General features: G+C 42.5%; 1 protein-coding gene across 1 annotated transcript; it reads right to left on the bottom strand.

The window, feature by feature from the left end:
* Positions 1-484: 484 nt before the first annotated feature.
* LOC142496608 (uncharacterized) lies at positions 485-15017 on the bottom strand. Its single transcript, XM_075603271.1, has 5 exons — positions 14927-15017; positions 14078-14191; positions 10799-10966; positions 3578-3742; positions 485-1253 (listed from the first exon to the last, which is right to left on the bottom strand). Exons 1-5 carry the CDS (start codon positions 14976-14978, stop codon positions 1114-1116), a joined length of 639 nt encoding a protein of 212 aa, XP_075459386.1. The 5' UTR covers positions 14979-15017; the 3' UTR covers positions 485-1113.
* Positions 15018-15351: the final 334 nt, after the last annotated feature.

Below are 15351 nucleotides of genomic sequence, written 5' to 3'. Positions count from 1 at the left end.
TACTAGTCACACACACCCTAACCCACCCAGACTATTCACACACTCCATAACCCACCCAGACTAGTCACACACTCCATAACCCACCCAGACAAGTCACACAATCCCTAACCCACCCACCCAGACTAGTCACACACTCATCCACACAGACTAGTCACACACTCACTCACCCAGACTAGTCACACACTCACCCACCCAGACTAGTCACACACTCACCCACCCAGTGTAGTTACACACTCACCCATCCAGACTAGTCACACACACAACCACTCACACTCAATTCTTATTAGGAATTTACTCCATTTTTTAAAAGTGGGGGTGGGGCCAGGGCGGGGATAGGTGGCGAGTAGATTTTTTGGTTCGCAAGTAGATTTTTGGGTGATTTGTCAAGCACTGTCTATTTATGTCTGAGAAAACAAACAGTATACAGGTATATTTACATATATAACAAAATATGTCTGTCAAGAATGAAACCGTACAGAGTCTGCAACTAAATCTTTATTGATCAGAAAGTCTGAATGAATTATTCATGAAACATACAGAACAGAAATCGCACTAGAGCAAAGGTTAAGGAAAGGTTACTTCATACATGCATCATATCACTAAATATGACACAGGTTCAACTATTGTTTGTAACTGCTTATCGATTAGTGGCTGAGCTAAAGACAATGTATTTGATTTCCTCAGCCTTATTACACTCCGTTAGATTACATTTCAATGACTTAGTTCCGTGTAGAACAGGTTAAACATTTGTTACTGTAATACACTGAAATGTTACATTTTCCAATTCTAAGCTGCAGGCGAAAAGGTTAGGCCGCGGGCATGGTCAGCGCTTAGGCATTGACCCACGCTGTGCCGCGCTCGCCAGTAAGGCCCTGCAGCCGCAATGAGAGCAGCTTTAGCAGGGGCTCACGTGCGGACACGTAGCACTTAAATTTTTTTTAGTTTGCGCGCTGAGGGGAGCGGAGGAACGTCACGTGAGCGGTTCGCCCAATGAGGGCGAACAAGCTCCGTGACGTCACTGGCCCGCCCCCAGACACGACCCGGACGGCGCGCGGACTAAGGCCAGGGAAAGCATCTGCTTTCCTTCAGCCTCCGCACGGCTGAAGTCCTTATCTACCAAACCGTTGACAAAGCCTCAGTACACTTCATTTCCTTGCGTTTCAGTTCTATAGTTCCTGGTAACACAGCAAATCCAAACTCACACCCTCGTCTGGTGACACAGCCTTTGAAAGACATGTTTTGTACTGTTCCATCTGCAAGAGAAATGATAGCACATACGTTGTGTTAGCCGCATTACACTCACACCTCACACACAGCACTGGGCTTTTATATTAATATGAAGGTACAGACCATGGAAACAGTAACATTGCTGCTCAGCACTGTCTCTATATTACCAATTACTGTCTGTATTACTGTATATGGAAGTGCTATTTACCTGTACATTGTTACGTAATAGTCACCCTCCCTCACTACCCTAAGTACTGTATACTCTCCCTTCCATGCTATATCTGCACAGAAATGTGGGGCCCAGGTCACAATTCCAGAGTGAATTATTTTTATGGCATTATTGCTGCACTTTATTACTGATAATTTATTATAATTGAGTCAATTATTTTAAGTATAATAGAGAAAATAATATATAAATACTCTTTCTGCCTTTTCCTTGTTATCTTTACCATATGGGTTACTTCTCTATCTTCATTCTTTGCCCCCGGTCTCTTTCCCTTCACCTGTTTGATGATCCCTTTTCCCCAACGTTTGTTTCACCCTGAGATCCATGTTTTCCTTTTCCCGCCACTCGCTCAATCTCCCCAAGTACTCTCTCTATACCTCTCCCCATGTACTTTATCTATACCTCTCCCCATATACTGTCTCTATACTTCTCCCCATGTACTCTCTCTATACCTCTCCCCATGTACTCTCTCTATACCTCTCCCCATGTACTCTCTCTATACCTCTCCCCATATACTCTCTCTATACCTCTCCCCATGTACTCTCTATATACCTCTCCCCATGTACTCTCTCTATACCTCTCCCCATGTACTCTCTCTATACCTCTCCCCATATACTCTCTCTATACCTCTCCCCATGTACTTTCTCTATCTCTCCCCAAATACTCTCTCTATACCTCTCCCTGTGTACTCTCTATACCTCTCCCCATGTACTCTCTCTGTACCTCTCCCCATGTACTCTCTCTATACCTCTCCCCATATACTATCTCTGTGCCTCTTCCCATGCACTCTCTATCTCTCCCCAAGAACTCTCTCTATACCTCTCCCCATGTTCTCTCTCTGTACCTCTCCCCATGTACTCTCTCTGTACCTCTCCCCGTGTACTCTCTCTGTACCTCTCCCTGTGTACTCTCTCTGTACCTCTCCCCGTGTACTCTCTCTGTACCTCTCCCCATGTACTCTCTCTGTACCTCTTCCCATGCACTCTCTATCTCTCCCCAAGAAATCTCTCTATACCTCTCCCCGTGTACTCTCTCTGTACCTCTCCCCATGTACTCTCTCTGTACCTCTCCCCATGTACTCTCTCTGTACCTCGCCCCATGTACTCTCTTTACCTCTCCCCATATACTCTCTTTACCTCTCCCCATTTAATCTTTCTATGCCTCTCCCCAAGTACTCTCTCTATAATACTCCTACAGCTACACAATGAAGGATCAGGTGGAAGAAAGGTGGGGCATAGGGGGAAGAAAAGACTTGCCTAATGAAAAATGATTTATTTTTTTTATAATTCTGATTTTTATATTAGTGCAGTATTTTTATTGTTTTTTTTTTTTAATTATTACAGACCCGAGGGACTTTTATTCAATTTATTTTTATATTAATTTTGCTACAGAAAAAAAGAACCAGTCCACAGCACTTAGTATTTAAAAAAATAGAAAAAGCCTCACATTTATTTAGTCTCTCATTAGAGATTGGTAAAGGCACATTGTGACCTGAAACATCACTTGTTTAACATTAGTTTCCTGCTGCCTGTCTGATGGAATAAATGTGAGTTTTTTTCTATCTTTGAATATGCCAGTGCTGTGGGCTGTGTTTGTTTTCTATGTTATTATCTTGGGGGGATGATGCACTTCCTAGTCTGACGCGCACCTAGATGCTTCTTCTAGCAATTATTATTTTTGTACGTGCCTGTGGTTTTATATACCATGTAAGAAAGGGAAATTTTCCTACTTCCATTTATTTCTTCTGAATCTGTTTTCCATGTTTTTTTTGCTAGCAACATTATATTGAAGGTTTAAATACTGTAATACACACTTTTATTAAGTCTCCTTGCAGTATATAATATTCTACTTTATTAAATTATATATACACACAGTCAGAAGGGCAGGAACTTATTTTTTGGAGTGGGTGCTGCATATTCAAAAATCTGTAACACATATACATTGTCCTAATGTTAAAATGTGTAAGTCCAGGGCGCTGAATCTCCCCCTGTAGCCCTTTTCTAGCCCCCTTACATATACTGTATATAATATTTAAATTAAGACTCCATTTATTAGTGAGCATCTCTACTCCATTGTAGAAAGAATTAAGGCCTTTGGTGTGGTCAGTGACCATGGAATCCTTACCTGCCAGCTGTATTAGTCCTATATAGCTCACACATTGTTCTGTAATTAGATTACAGGCCACATGCGAACTGCTCAAACATTCCTCTGTACTGCCGGCCTTATAACAGGATGGACATTTAGTGACCAACAACGCAGATAGCGTCCAAAACAACGTCGCAGATGAACCTATTTGGGAATGTAGAAAGGAATTACAAAAAATAAAAACATAAATTCACGAGTACTATGTACTTTTTTCAGCTCTATAACACTAAGAACAAATCCAACACCACAGTGAGAATAGGAATAACTTGACTTCTCAATCATTGGGTGATTTATACAGATGCAGTCTTTGGTCTCCAATCAGCTTCCACAGACACTCCCTGAGCAGTCCGTTCGCTCTCTGAGGGGAATGTGTGCCTCTCCGCGGCGTGCTGTCCCTGCTCCATACAAATTGATTTAGTGGTCAGACGGAATTATTATTGGTGTGGTGGCAGTTAAGTGTGTGTCCGGCAGATGGCAATGTGAATGTCTTTTCCTATGGGGGACACTGAATGCTACAGAGCGGTGTGGCTCAATGTCTGAAAGCAGGTGTCTATAAGCCAAGAGCAAGTGAAAAAATGGCAGTGCACTGCCTGAGGAAACAGGAGGAGGCTCACGGCAGCAAAATGGCATTTATTACAATAAAAAAACAGACAACAGGCCCCCCAGGGCTACAGCAGGTACCACCTACGCGTTTCAGGCTGTACGCCCTTTCTCAAGGTGTACCCCACTCTAAAAAGAGCCGATATTTAAACATGCACACCGATCGCGCTAACGAGTGACGTCACCGACCACTGACCAATCGGCTGCCATCACCTGCTATGCATATTTTAACTGGCCAAGGGGATTGCGTCATTTTCAATAAACTTTAATAAGACCAGCAAATCCCTATAGCTTACCAGTTGCATAAGAACTCTGAGGAGAAGCCCTCTGATTGGCCAATAGTCTCATCAACATGAACAACTTTATTGAAAACCACCACAACATACAATAGCAGTGTAACATGTGACGTCAGTCTATCGGCTTTCTCACTAAGTGCAAACAGAACATTTATAAAGAAACAAGAGATATAAATGAGTTACTGTTTTGGGTTGCCATACCCTTATTTCTCACATTATGAGACATTGTCTCTGGTGCTTATGGGTGCCTCATGGCATTAAGTACTAGTCCCCTTTACCCTATTAGGGCAACTTTATGATTTACCACAGTTTATTGGGAGTTATCCTGCTGCAGATGCTTACATACTTCTAAGGATCTGTTTATTCTGATGCACTGGCATTCCATACGTCTATAAGCCAAGAAAAAAAGTATGTACAGAATGTTCCTTTGTTAAATGTCCTTGTTCCGTGAATACTTTGTCTAATGTCAGTGTTTCACATTTTATTAGAAACCAGAATGTACAGTATTTTACATTGACTTCACTTCTGTGTGATGAGTGGGACATGACATGATGGCAACTACTGTATGTGAGATTATTAATATTGAATATTGTCCCTTTCTTTACAGGCCAAGAAGTCCAAGAGACAGCCAGTTTGAAGAAGGAAAATAGAAGAACATTATATACAGTATTTGGAAGACGAGACTTTGTATTATTGTATTATTCATTTTTACATTATTATCATGAGAAAATAAACATTTCATTCTCTAAAAATACAAGTTTTTACTCTTCACATTTCAATTAAATACCCTTACAGTAGATACATCTGTGTGATATCGGATCGTACGCACATGAACGGGGTTAAGTGACGGGTTACATTGCAGTTAGATTTTTAAGACACAATAACTTGCGATCGCCGACTTGCGTTTCTTGCCGGTATTGCAGCGAACGCAAAATTTCCATTTTCTGCCCTTTTTCAAATTACGGGCAAACCGCGCAGAAACTTTTAATGCGTGCGGTGTGGGGCCGGATGCTGTGCGGGACTCGCAAGGCGAGAGCGACCAAGCATAGGGCTTCATCTGTACTGTATGTAGCTAATTGTATCACTAAAATTTATACTGTATTGTAACTTGAGTTGTTTTTTCATAGAGTATCCCAGATGTATATGTTTCCACATTTCAAAATAAAAACATTGTTGGAAAAGGCTTTGAAGGAAAATACAACAATATACTAAGCGTGGGGAACTGCGTTTGTGGAGTTTAAATGAATGCGCTGAAATCTCACACGTGATCGCGTTTGTATGCGCCTATGTACAGTACTAATTGTATTAAAGTCATTGTGTGACATAAGTAAAAAAATAACCTTAGAACATTTGGGTGCATAAAAGGGAATGTGCCTATATGTTTAAATAGAATTCAGTTTTTATGTATCAATCAAAAATGTGACGCAGCACGTTCTGTATGTTTCACTGATTATATAATGTAGGTTAACAAAATTATTTTTTTTACAGTATTTATTTATAAGTAGAAATACACACATTTCTGTTTATTAACACCAGTAATACTGGTCCTCTCTCACATTCGCCCCTCACATTCAAAACGTATCTAAAACCTGTTGCTTTTTCCTCCGCAATATAACAAAGATACGCCCTTTCCTCTGTTGCTCGACTGCTTAAACTCTGACTCAGACCCTCATTCTCTCCCGTCTTGATTACTATAACCTCCTGCTGTCCGACCTTCCTGCCTCTCAGCTGTCTCCCCTACAATCTATCCTTAACGCTGCTGCCAGAATCACTCTACTCTTTCCTAGATCTGTCTCAGCATCTCCCCTCATGAAATCCCTCTCCTTGCTTCCGATCAAATCCAGCATCTCAGACTCCATTCTTCTCCTCGCTTTTAAAGATTTACACTCTTCTGCCCCTCCTTACATCTCAGCCCTAATTTCTCGTTATGAACCATTCAGACTCTTGCGTTCTTCTCAAGGATGTCTTCTTTCTACCCCCTTTGTATCTAAAGCCCTCTCCCGCCTTAAACCTTTTTCACTGAGTGCCCCACACCTCTGGAATGCCCTTCCCCTCAGTACCTGACTAGCACCCTCTCTATCCACCTTTAAGACCCACCTTAAGATACACTTGCTTAAAGAAGCATATGAATAGCACTGTGGATATTCTGAACACATGATACATAAAGCTTAGCCCCCTGCAGACGCACTTACCAGAACTCCCTCCTACTGTCTCTGTACGTTCTCCCTAACTACAAATTAGACTGTAAGCTCCCTGCATCTCCACTGTTTTCCTTGTCTTTCCCTTCCCCCTCCTTCCCCTACCCCACGTTTCTCTCTCCCCACGTTACATCTTTGACCATATTGGCGCTGTGTATGAGCATATACCTCTGTGCAGGTTTACAGTTTGTTTCATTGTGGTTCATTTGATTGATGTTTTGTATTTTTTCTAGTCACCACAAAAGTCAATTTAGCTTATTCCCCTTATCCTTATTTTCCATTTACGAGAGCTGGGAACTTCCCTTCTTTTTTGAAGTGAAACTTCTTTAGTGGCACCTCTGATGGGATAAAACTGGATAGATGGGGGGCGAAATGTGAAACGGAAGTGACGTCACGTAATGGACGCCGCTCCGCTCACACGCCCCCTGACACATGTATCGCCGCCGCCGCCGCTCCTAAATCGCCGCCACACACCTCACCCTCCCACACACGCCTCACCCTCCCACACACGCCTCACCCTCCTAAAACTGCCGCTGTTCCACCGCCCGCTGCCATGCCGCGCGCCACGCATGCGCAGAAGCGGCTGGCAGCGGCGCCGTTCACCGCCCACTGCCATGCCGCGTGCCACGCATGCGCAGAAGCGGCTGGCAGCGGCGCTGTTCCCCGCCCGCTGCCATGCCGATGGACAGGAGGAGGGAGGCTGCCGCCGGCGCCGCCGCCGCTCGTAACAGCCTGGGAATAGGGTGGTTTGAGCACGCCGCCGGGGGGTGGGGAAGGGGGGAGCTTGAGCGCATCACGCATGCGCAGAAGCGGCTGGCAGCGGTGCAGTTCCCCGCCCGCTGCCATGCCGTGCGCCAGGCATGCGCAGAAGCGGCTGGCAGCGGTGCTGTTCCCCGCCCGCTGCCATGCCGATGGACGCGCCGCTCCTAACAGCCTGGGAATGGGGGGGTTTGAGCGCGCCGCCGGGGGGTGGGGAAGGGGGGAGCTTGAGCGCGCCGCCGGGGGGTGGGGAAGGGGGAAGCTTGAGTGCGCCGCCGGGGGGTGGGGAAGGGGGGAGCTTGAGCGCGCCGCCGGGTTGTGGGGAAGGGGGGAGCTTGAGCGCGCCGCCGGGGGGTGGGGAAGGGTGGAGCTTGACTGAGCCCCCCGGGTCCGCATCTCCGCCGGGGGTGGGGGGAGTCAGGAGAAAGGGGGCAGGACACAGACAGAGAGACATACGGTGTGTACACACAGAGAGATACACATACACTGACAGACACACACACACTGACATACACACATTGACTGACACATACACACATTGACACACACACACTGACTGACGCACACACACACACTGACATACACACATTGACTGACACATACACACATTGACACACACACACTGACTGACACACACACACACTTACTCTGACTCACGCACACACTCTGACGCACGCACACACTCTGACGCACGCGCACACACTCTGACGCACGCGCACACACTCTGACGCACGCACACGCACACTCTGACGCACGCGCACACTCTGACACACACTGACGCACGCACGCACACCCCAGTGATGTACCGAACACCGCCCCTGAATGATGTGCCTATTCCTTCTCCCCACTGTGAGCTCCCCCACCCGCTCAACATTCATGATGCTGGTACTGCTGCCAATAAACACATACACACACACTGACGCATGCACACTTTGACGCACGCGCACGCACACTGACTGTCACACATACGCACGCACACTGACTGACACACATACACACGCACACTGACTGACACACATACACTCACTGACTGACACACACACACACACACACACACACACACATTGACTGACTGACACACACACAAACATTGACTGACACACACACACACACACACACACACATTGACTGACACACATGCACACACTGACACACATGCACACACTGACTGACACAAATACACACACTGACCGACACACATACACACACTGACCAGTACAGATACATACACTGACCGGCACAGATACATACACTGACTGATACACTGACTGACACACACACAAACAAACACACATACATACTCTCTGACTGACACACATACATACTCACTGACTGACACACATACATACATACTCTCTGACTGACACACATACATACTCACTGACTGACACACATACATACTCACTTACTGACACACTGACACATACACTGACTGACACATGTGTGCGGAGCACGCGCGTTATAAGTCAATTTCTGTGACAAAAGTCAAAGAAGTTTCACTTACTATGCGCGTGCACAGCACACACAGCTTTTTTTTTTATCCTGAAACATCGACGTTGCCCTCCTTATTTTATGAATGTTCTGATTTTTCTATTTTTTCTATATTTCTATATTTTTTGTTTGTTTCTTTTGTTTTTCTGTTTTTCTATTTTTGTCTTTCTACCTTTGTTCTCCTTTTTTCTGCTTTCTAGTACTACGTTAGGTCATTCTGGTTTGGTGTATTTTTTATATTTTTGTACTTATTAGAAAAGATAATACTTATTAGTGAAGATATTACTTTTGATCCCTTTTGCATCTTGTTTGAGTGTGGGGTAGATCTTTTTTGGTGCACTGTTAAATAGTGTGACTGCCCAGTATGTAGGAGCCACGCAGTATGTAATCATGTGTCATGCTTCTCTCATTAACTTTTCTGGTTTTTGATTTAGAGAGTACCGCTCTGTAATAACTAGTCTGGAGTATTTTTTCTTTACTTGGAACTACAGTAAACAGGGGGGGTAGGGGAGGGGGGTACTCAGGTATACAGCTCCATAAAGAGTTCATTTAAAAGGGTTTAGCTTTAGTGCGTCAGGACAATTATTTTAAGGGGCTTAAGTTGCACTAAAACTTGGCACCTTTTGGGTAAATCTTACCCCATTATCTTTATACAGAGACACTGTGAGGTCACTTTTTGACACCAATCTGGAAAACACAGCACTTGATCAAACCAAGATGTACATTTTGTAACTACACAAAGTGCAAATACAGCACAGCCCCATGTAATATGCCGTGAAGTCATTTTAATCTTTAATTATTTTAAATACAGATGCAGCCACGAGTATTAGAACTCTTGCCTGGGAAATTCTGGGGCAGTCTCACAGTAAATGCCTCAACATTTCTGTGAGATTCTTAATGGCCCATCGGATTAACACAGCAGAGATTCAGTTTGAATGGGACTGCAGGGACCCCCTGCTGTTAATTCGATGGGCCATTAATAATCTCACAGAAATGTTGAGGCATTTGCTCTGAGACTGCCCCAGAATTTCCGAGGTAAGTGTTCTGATACTGGTGGCTGCATCCGTAGGTCCTAGCCAAGTTTAATTAAAAGGAACAAAAATATCCAGAAGGTTATGGGTCTTCTGCTATATCCTCCAACGCGACGGATCAGGCCATATTTCGCCAAGATTTCCCCTTTACTTCACTGGGGAATTCAGGCTGAAAACTGCCAGATTGGCTGCTTCAGCGGATTTGGAATATGAACCAATGGCCCTTCTGTGAGCTCTGATACCCCCAGACTGCAATGGGGCTTTCCATGCAATACCACAGGTCTTGGGGATAATAGAAGAAGTCCCTAATTCTTCGAGCAAAGAAAAATTCTCTCCAAATCCTTATAGTATAAAAAGGCTAAACAAACCTTATACAAACTTTAGCTGATGACGGTACAGGTATAGCAGGCATTATTACTCCTATTAATTCTTTAAGTCCTCAGGAATAATGTAAGATATAATGTAAGAAATAACAAGGAGATAAAGCATGTGTTCCCATTACTTTCAATAGAACTGCGAGAAATCTTGTGTTGAATAACATGGCAGCGTTACTGCAGCGTGGTGGACAAGATGCAAAGATACTAGATGATATTGTATAGAGATATTACTCATCAGTTACTGTAATAACGGGGTGAGGGGATTTTTCTGCCCTCTAACGCTGCAATCTGTTCATTACTGTTGTATATGCGTGTACCATCAGTTAAAGGTGTATCTGCCCTTTCAAACATTTCTCCTGCAACAAAATTATATTTCATTTATTGAAAATATTACAAGGGGAATTTTAAATGTCATCATCGTGTATAAACCTACAGTATGTATACTTACTTTCATACTGCTGATTCTCATTGCAGAGATCTGTGGAACAGCATTTAGCGAAGACATTGACTCCAACCCCAGCTGCGGTTTTGATACTGAGAAATTGATTACACGCTACTGATTCTAATATAGGATTATATTCACATCCTGATCGGACTGATAGGAGAGATTTGCCATCTAAAAAGTGGAGGAAAACCCGTTAGTCACCATAACAAAAGGCACAGAGGAAAGTTACAGAATGTCGGAGTGTATGTATGTGAGGGGGCATTTAGTGGCTGTGACACAGGGGTATTTCTATATTTCCCAAAGGGTTCGTTCAGGTTATTTCTGACTGAAAATTGGTGTTACATGAAAATTGACCCGCACGACCACGTCGGAAAATATTGAATAAGACCCAAAAAGAGAGAATTGAGAAAACAAACTATAGAGAATTAAAGAAGAGAGTGTGAGCAAAAGAAATAACAGAAGGAAAAGTCTATGACCCTATTCATTCAAGCAGTTGGATTTTGATATTTTTGCGGGGTTAAATGTCATCTCGCCATATTTATTAAAGTGAAAAGTGTTATTTAGGAAAACCGTTTGATTTGTTCTTGATACTAGTATGATACAGTAGGCAAATTTGTATTGAAATGAGAAATCTTGACAGTTTACTGTAGCTAGTGTTAGTATTACAGTATATACGGAGAAAGGGAGATTTATTTAATGGAGCGGCTCCCTCTCTTTCTACGGTATGTGATCACGTGTGTGGAGAAAAGTGCATACACGTATTAAGTAAAAAAGGGCAGGAATGAGCTACATCCCACGAGCACTCAGTCAGTGACTGAGAAGTAACACACCCTTCCATGTCCTAATTATCAGGGACTCCCCTGGAGTATAGAAAATGACATCTATTAAGTATCAATATCTGGGCATACACAATTCTTAATGCATGTCAAGATCTCACAATTACAATACACATGGGGGGTATGCACTAAGCAGTGATAAGTGGGTTATCTGGGTGCTATGCACAAAGCAGTGATAAGTGCTTTTAAGTGAGACACATGCCTTTATAGCGTGATACTGCCTGTTGTGAGATTCACAAAGCAGTGATAACACTGCAGTATCGTGCTATAATGGCATTTTATCCCACTTAAAAGCACTTATCACTGCTTAGTGCATGACCCCCTTGGTCTCTCATATGTGTGCGACTTGGTTGGAAATAAGACACAGGGGAATAGAAAAGTAGCATTTTAAAGAAATGGTAAAAGGATAAAGACCCCAAACTATCTGCTTTATAGTGTATATCAAGGAAAAAGTGGAATAATTGTGGTGGGGGAAATGTCTCCACTCTACTGTATATGTACCAAAGTAAAAAAGTCCTATTCACCTTTTGCACAGGTATACTGTACAGTACATGTTGCCATATTCTTAAATCCCTTCTCGCATGTACAAACCTTTGCACATCACTGGTATTCTAGAACCTTCGTAATATCGAAAATGAAAAAACAGGGTGGAAATACTTGCAAGGCTGGCCCAATAGATGCAAGATTGGCTGTTTTTGTTCTGTTGGATCAGGACTCCCTATTTCAATTAGTTTAATTAGCTTTTCATGCACTTGCCTAGCTTTCCAATGGACTGTTTATCTAATCATGTACATTACTGCAAACATTTTTCTTGTAGGACAATTAGCCATGGCCATTTAGCCACGGTCCTTCCCTTCCACCTGCCACCACAGGTAATGTAACTTCTAAACCCTTAACTAAAAATCCTCATTCTAAAAGCTTAACCATATCACGTTAGCTAAAAACCCCACATTTTTAACCTTACTCTAAAAAGTGTAACCTTAACCACTTACCCTAAAAACTGAAAATGTAACTCCTTTTCTTAAAACCCATACATTTAATCCTGTGCCCTTAAAGATATAACGGTAACCCAAAACCCTAACCCTAAAAAGTGTTAACGCATGTGGATGAATGGCCACAGCAAAACGGCCATGGCTTTCCGAACATTACTTGTCAACAATGCCCGGGCTGGATGAGTTGATGAGCCCATTACAATATGCAATTGGTGTTGTAGTTATGATAGCCTGCAGTAGGGAGAAGAGATTTTTTCATCGATGTGTAACCTAATTACTGTATTTCAAGCTTTATAAGAAGTGCAGTGTACCGGGTTTTAAAGCAGCGATGAAGTAAATTACGATACGATTGCTATTCTGGAGTAAAACTGAGTTGTAATAAATAATTTATATCCAGCACTTTAATGGGAATAAAATATACAGATTTTATCACTTTTTTTTTGCAAAAGAACATACAATGATACTAGAGATATTAGCTTGCTATGTGGCGTGTATTCTGTTAAGTATCTCATACACGATGTAAGACCTAGATATCCCCCTCTGATTTGTACAGTTTGCTTCCCAATTATTCCAGTATTAATTTATTTGATAGGAAATGATTATGCAAGAAGAACATTTCTTCTCTTTCAATCCAAATCAATTACTGCTGCGGCACAGTTTATTCGAGCATTTGCCCGTTCTGTGCCGCAGCAGTAGCCTGGCGCGCGCCCGAGTGTGACGGGCGCGCGCCGAAGCAGCGGAAGAGCGCCCTCCGATCGGGGCGCTCTCCCTACCGCTGCCGGGTCCGCCGGGTCCCCCGGAACCCCCTGCCGCTGTCCCGCGATCGCGGGACACCAGGGCTCCCTCGGGGAGCCCCTGGACACGCGTGCAGGGGGCGCACGCTCCCGATGACGCGTGACCGCGCGTCTATGACGCGCGGCACGCCGAGGGGCGGCCACTAGCAAGCCGGGAAATCTCCCGGCTTGCGGTACCGGCCACACTCGAATAAAGTGTGTCGGTAGTGTATGTTATCCTCTAACGAAGACTGTTCTGATCATATAACAAGTAAGTAATAGGGAAAGCTTCCCAATGTACGTACTTACCTAATATTCTCAACTATAACCAACATTGACAAAAACATTATGAACACATGTATTCTAATTATTGTTTCAATTTTTAATTCTCAATTAATTGTATTTTTGATGTTTTATGTTATTTTTTATATTCCATATTAAACTACTGAGGAGGATAAAAACATTCAATACTTACACGAAATAATTGTTTGTTGAGTCCTAAACACCCACACGTACCCCTCAAACCATAAGTGCACCATTCATCTTTGTACCTACATGATCTCAATAGATTTAAATAACGTAATGATGTTACCCCTTGTGAAAAACATTTACCTGTTGCATTTAGTGATTTAGTTAAATATTAGATACAACAATATTTGTTTTTGTAACGATATTACTTACCAACGATACATTTTTCTGAGTATGTTACACAAGCATTTGGACAATCAACAATGGTATCTCCATAACATTCCGTAGCATTGCGACTCCAACATTGCTTGCATTTGATGCAATGAACTGCAATAAAAGATAGAGATGGAGAAAAATACTGCAAGTTAGTACAGTAGGATATCTGAGGCCACAAGGAAGAGTACATGGTGTACTGTACTTACTCATGTGCTGATTTTGATTAGATAGGCCTGTGGGTTTCATGCCATCCTCTCTCCATGTAATTACAAATCATTTTGACACAGATATAAAAGATAATGTTACAAATTTGCATTTATATAATTGAGCATGCAAAATGCATTTCTCACATGCCAGAATACTTATATCTCCTGGGCCACAACAAAGAATAACAATATTTACAAGTTGTCACAAACTGTTTGTTATGGTGGATTGAATATGGACTAGTGGTGAAGTTAGTAAAGTTTAGGGAGGATGAGTTGGTAAAACATCTTTCTTTAGGATTAACCGCTGACATTGATGGGGGCTTTGTATCATATTCTCACAACTGCAAAAGTGGACCAGATATAGCACCACATCTATCATGCAAAAACATCCAGTTGGAACTGAATGGGTTTTTATTTTCTTTGAATTATCTGGTGCTATTAAGTTGCTCAGTTTTACAGGTGTAAGACCGTGCTACATAACACCCTGAGTCCCCAATTGTGTATTCTAGAGCAAGAATAAATATCACTACTCAGCAAATGCTATTATATCTAATGCACAAACCAACAACAAAACCTTGATTTGGCTACATTGTAAACATGTTGGTACATGGAAATTAAGAAACTGAATAAATGAACTCACCTGTACTCATTAGAGCCACGAAGATAGAGAGAGTGCACATGAAAGACGTCATTTTGTGTTCTAGTGTCTTCTTCTTTTGGTTGGAGTAACACAAGCTCCGGTCCTGATATTTATACCCATGTTACAGAGGATTACATAAGACATTTGAAACAAAATTAGTTGACGTGTCAGAGATGTAAGGATTGATAAAGTCAACAAAGAAATTGTACAAGACACCTGGCACATTGGTAGTGACTGCAGATAGCTACTGCAAATCTCCTTTTTCTAATTATGCCAATATTATTAACCCATTTAAATATAGTGCTTCACTGGCAACAGGAAATAGATATCAAGTAAACTATGATGATGGGAAAATTATTCACCAACATTAAAACTTTACACGAATATGACATTTTTTTAATAGTTGCTAATTGAGCAAAAATAAT

Source organism: Ascaphus truei, chromosome 6 (assembly GCF_040206685.1).
Source record: "Ascaphus truei isolate aAscTru1 chromosome 6, aAscTru1.hap1, whole genome shotgun sequence".
Lineage (NCBI taxonomy): Eukaryota > Metazoa > Chordata > Amphibia > Anura > Ascaphidae > Ascaphus > Ascaphus truei.
This window is presented reverse-complemented; position numbering and strand designations above follow the sequence as displayed.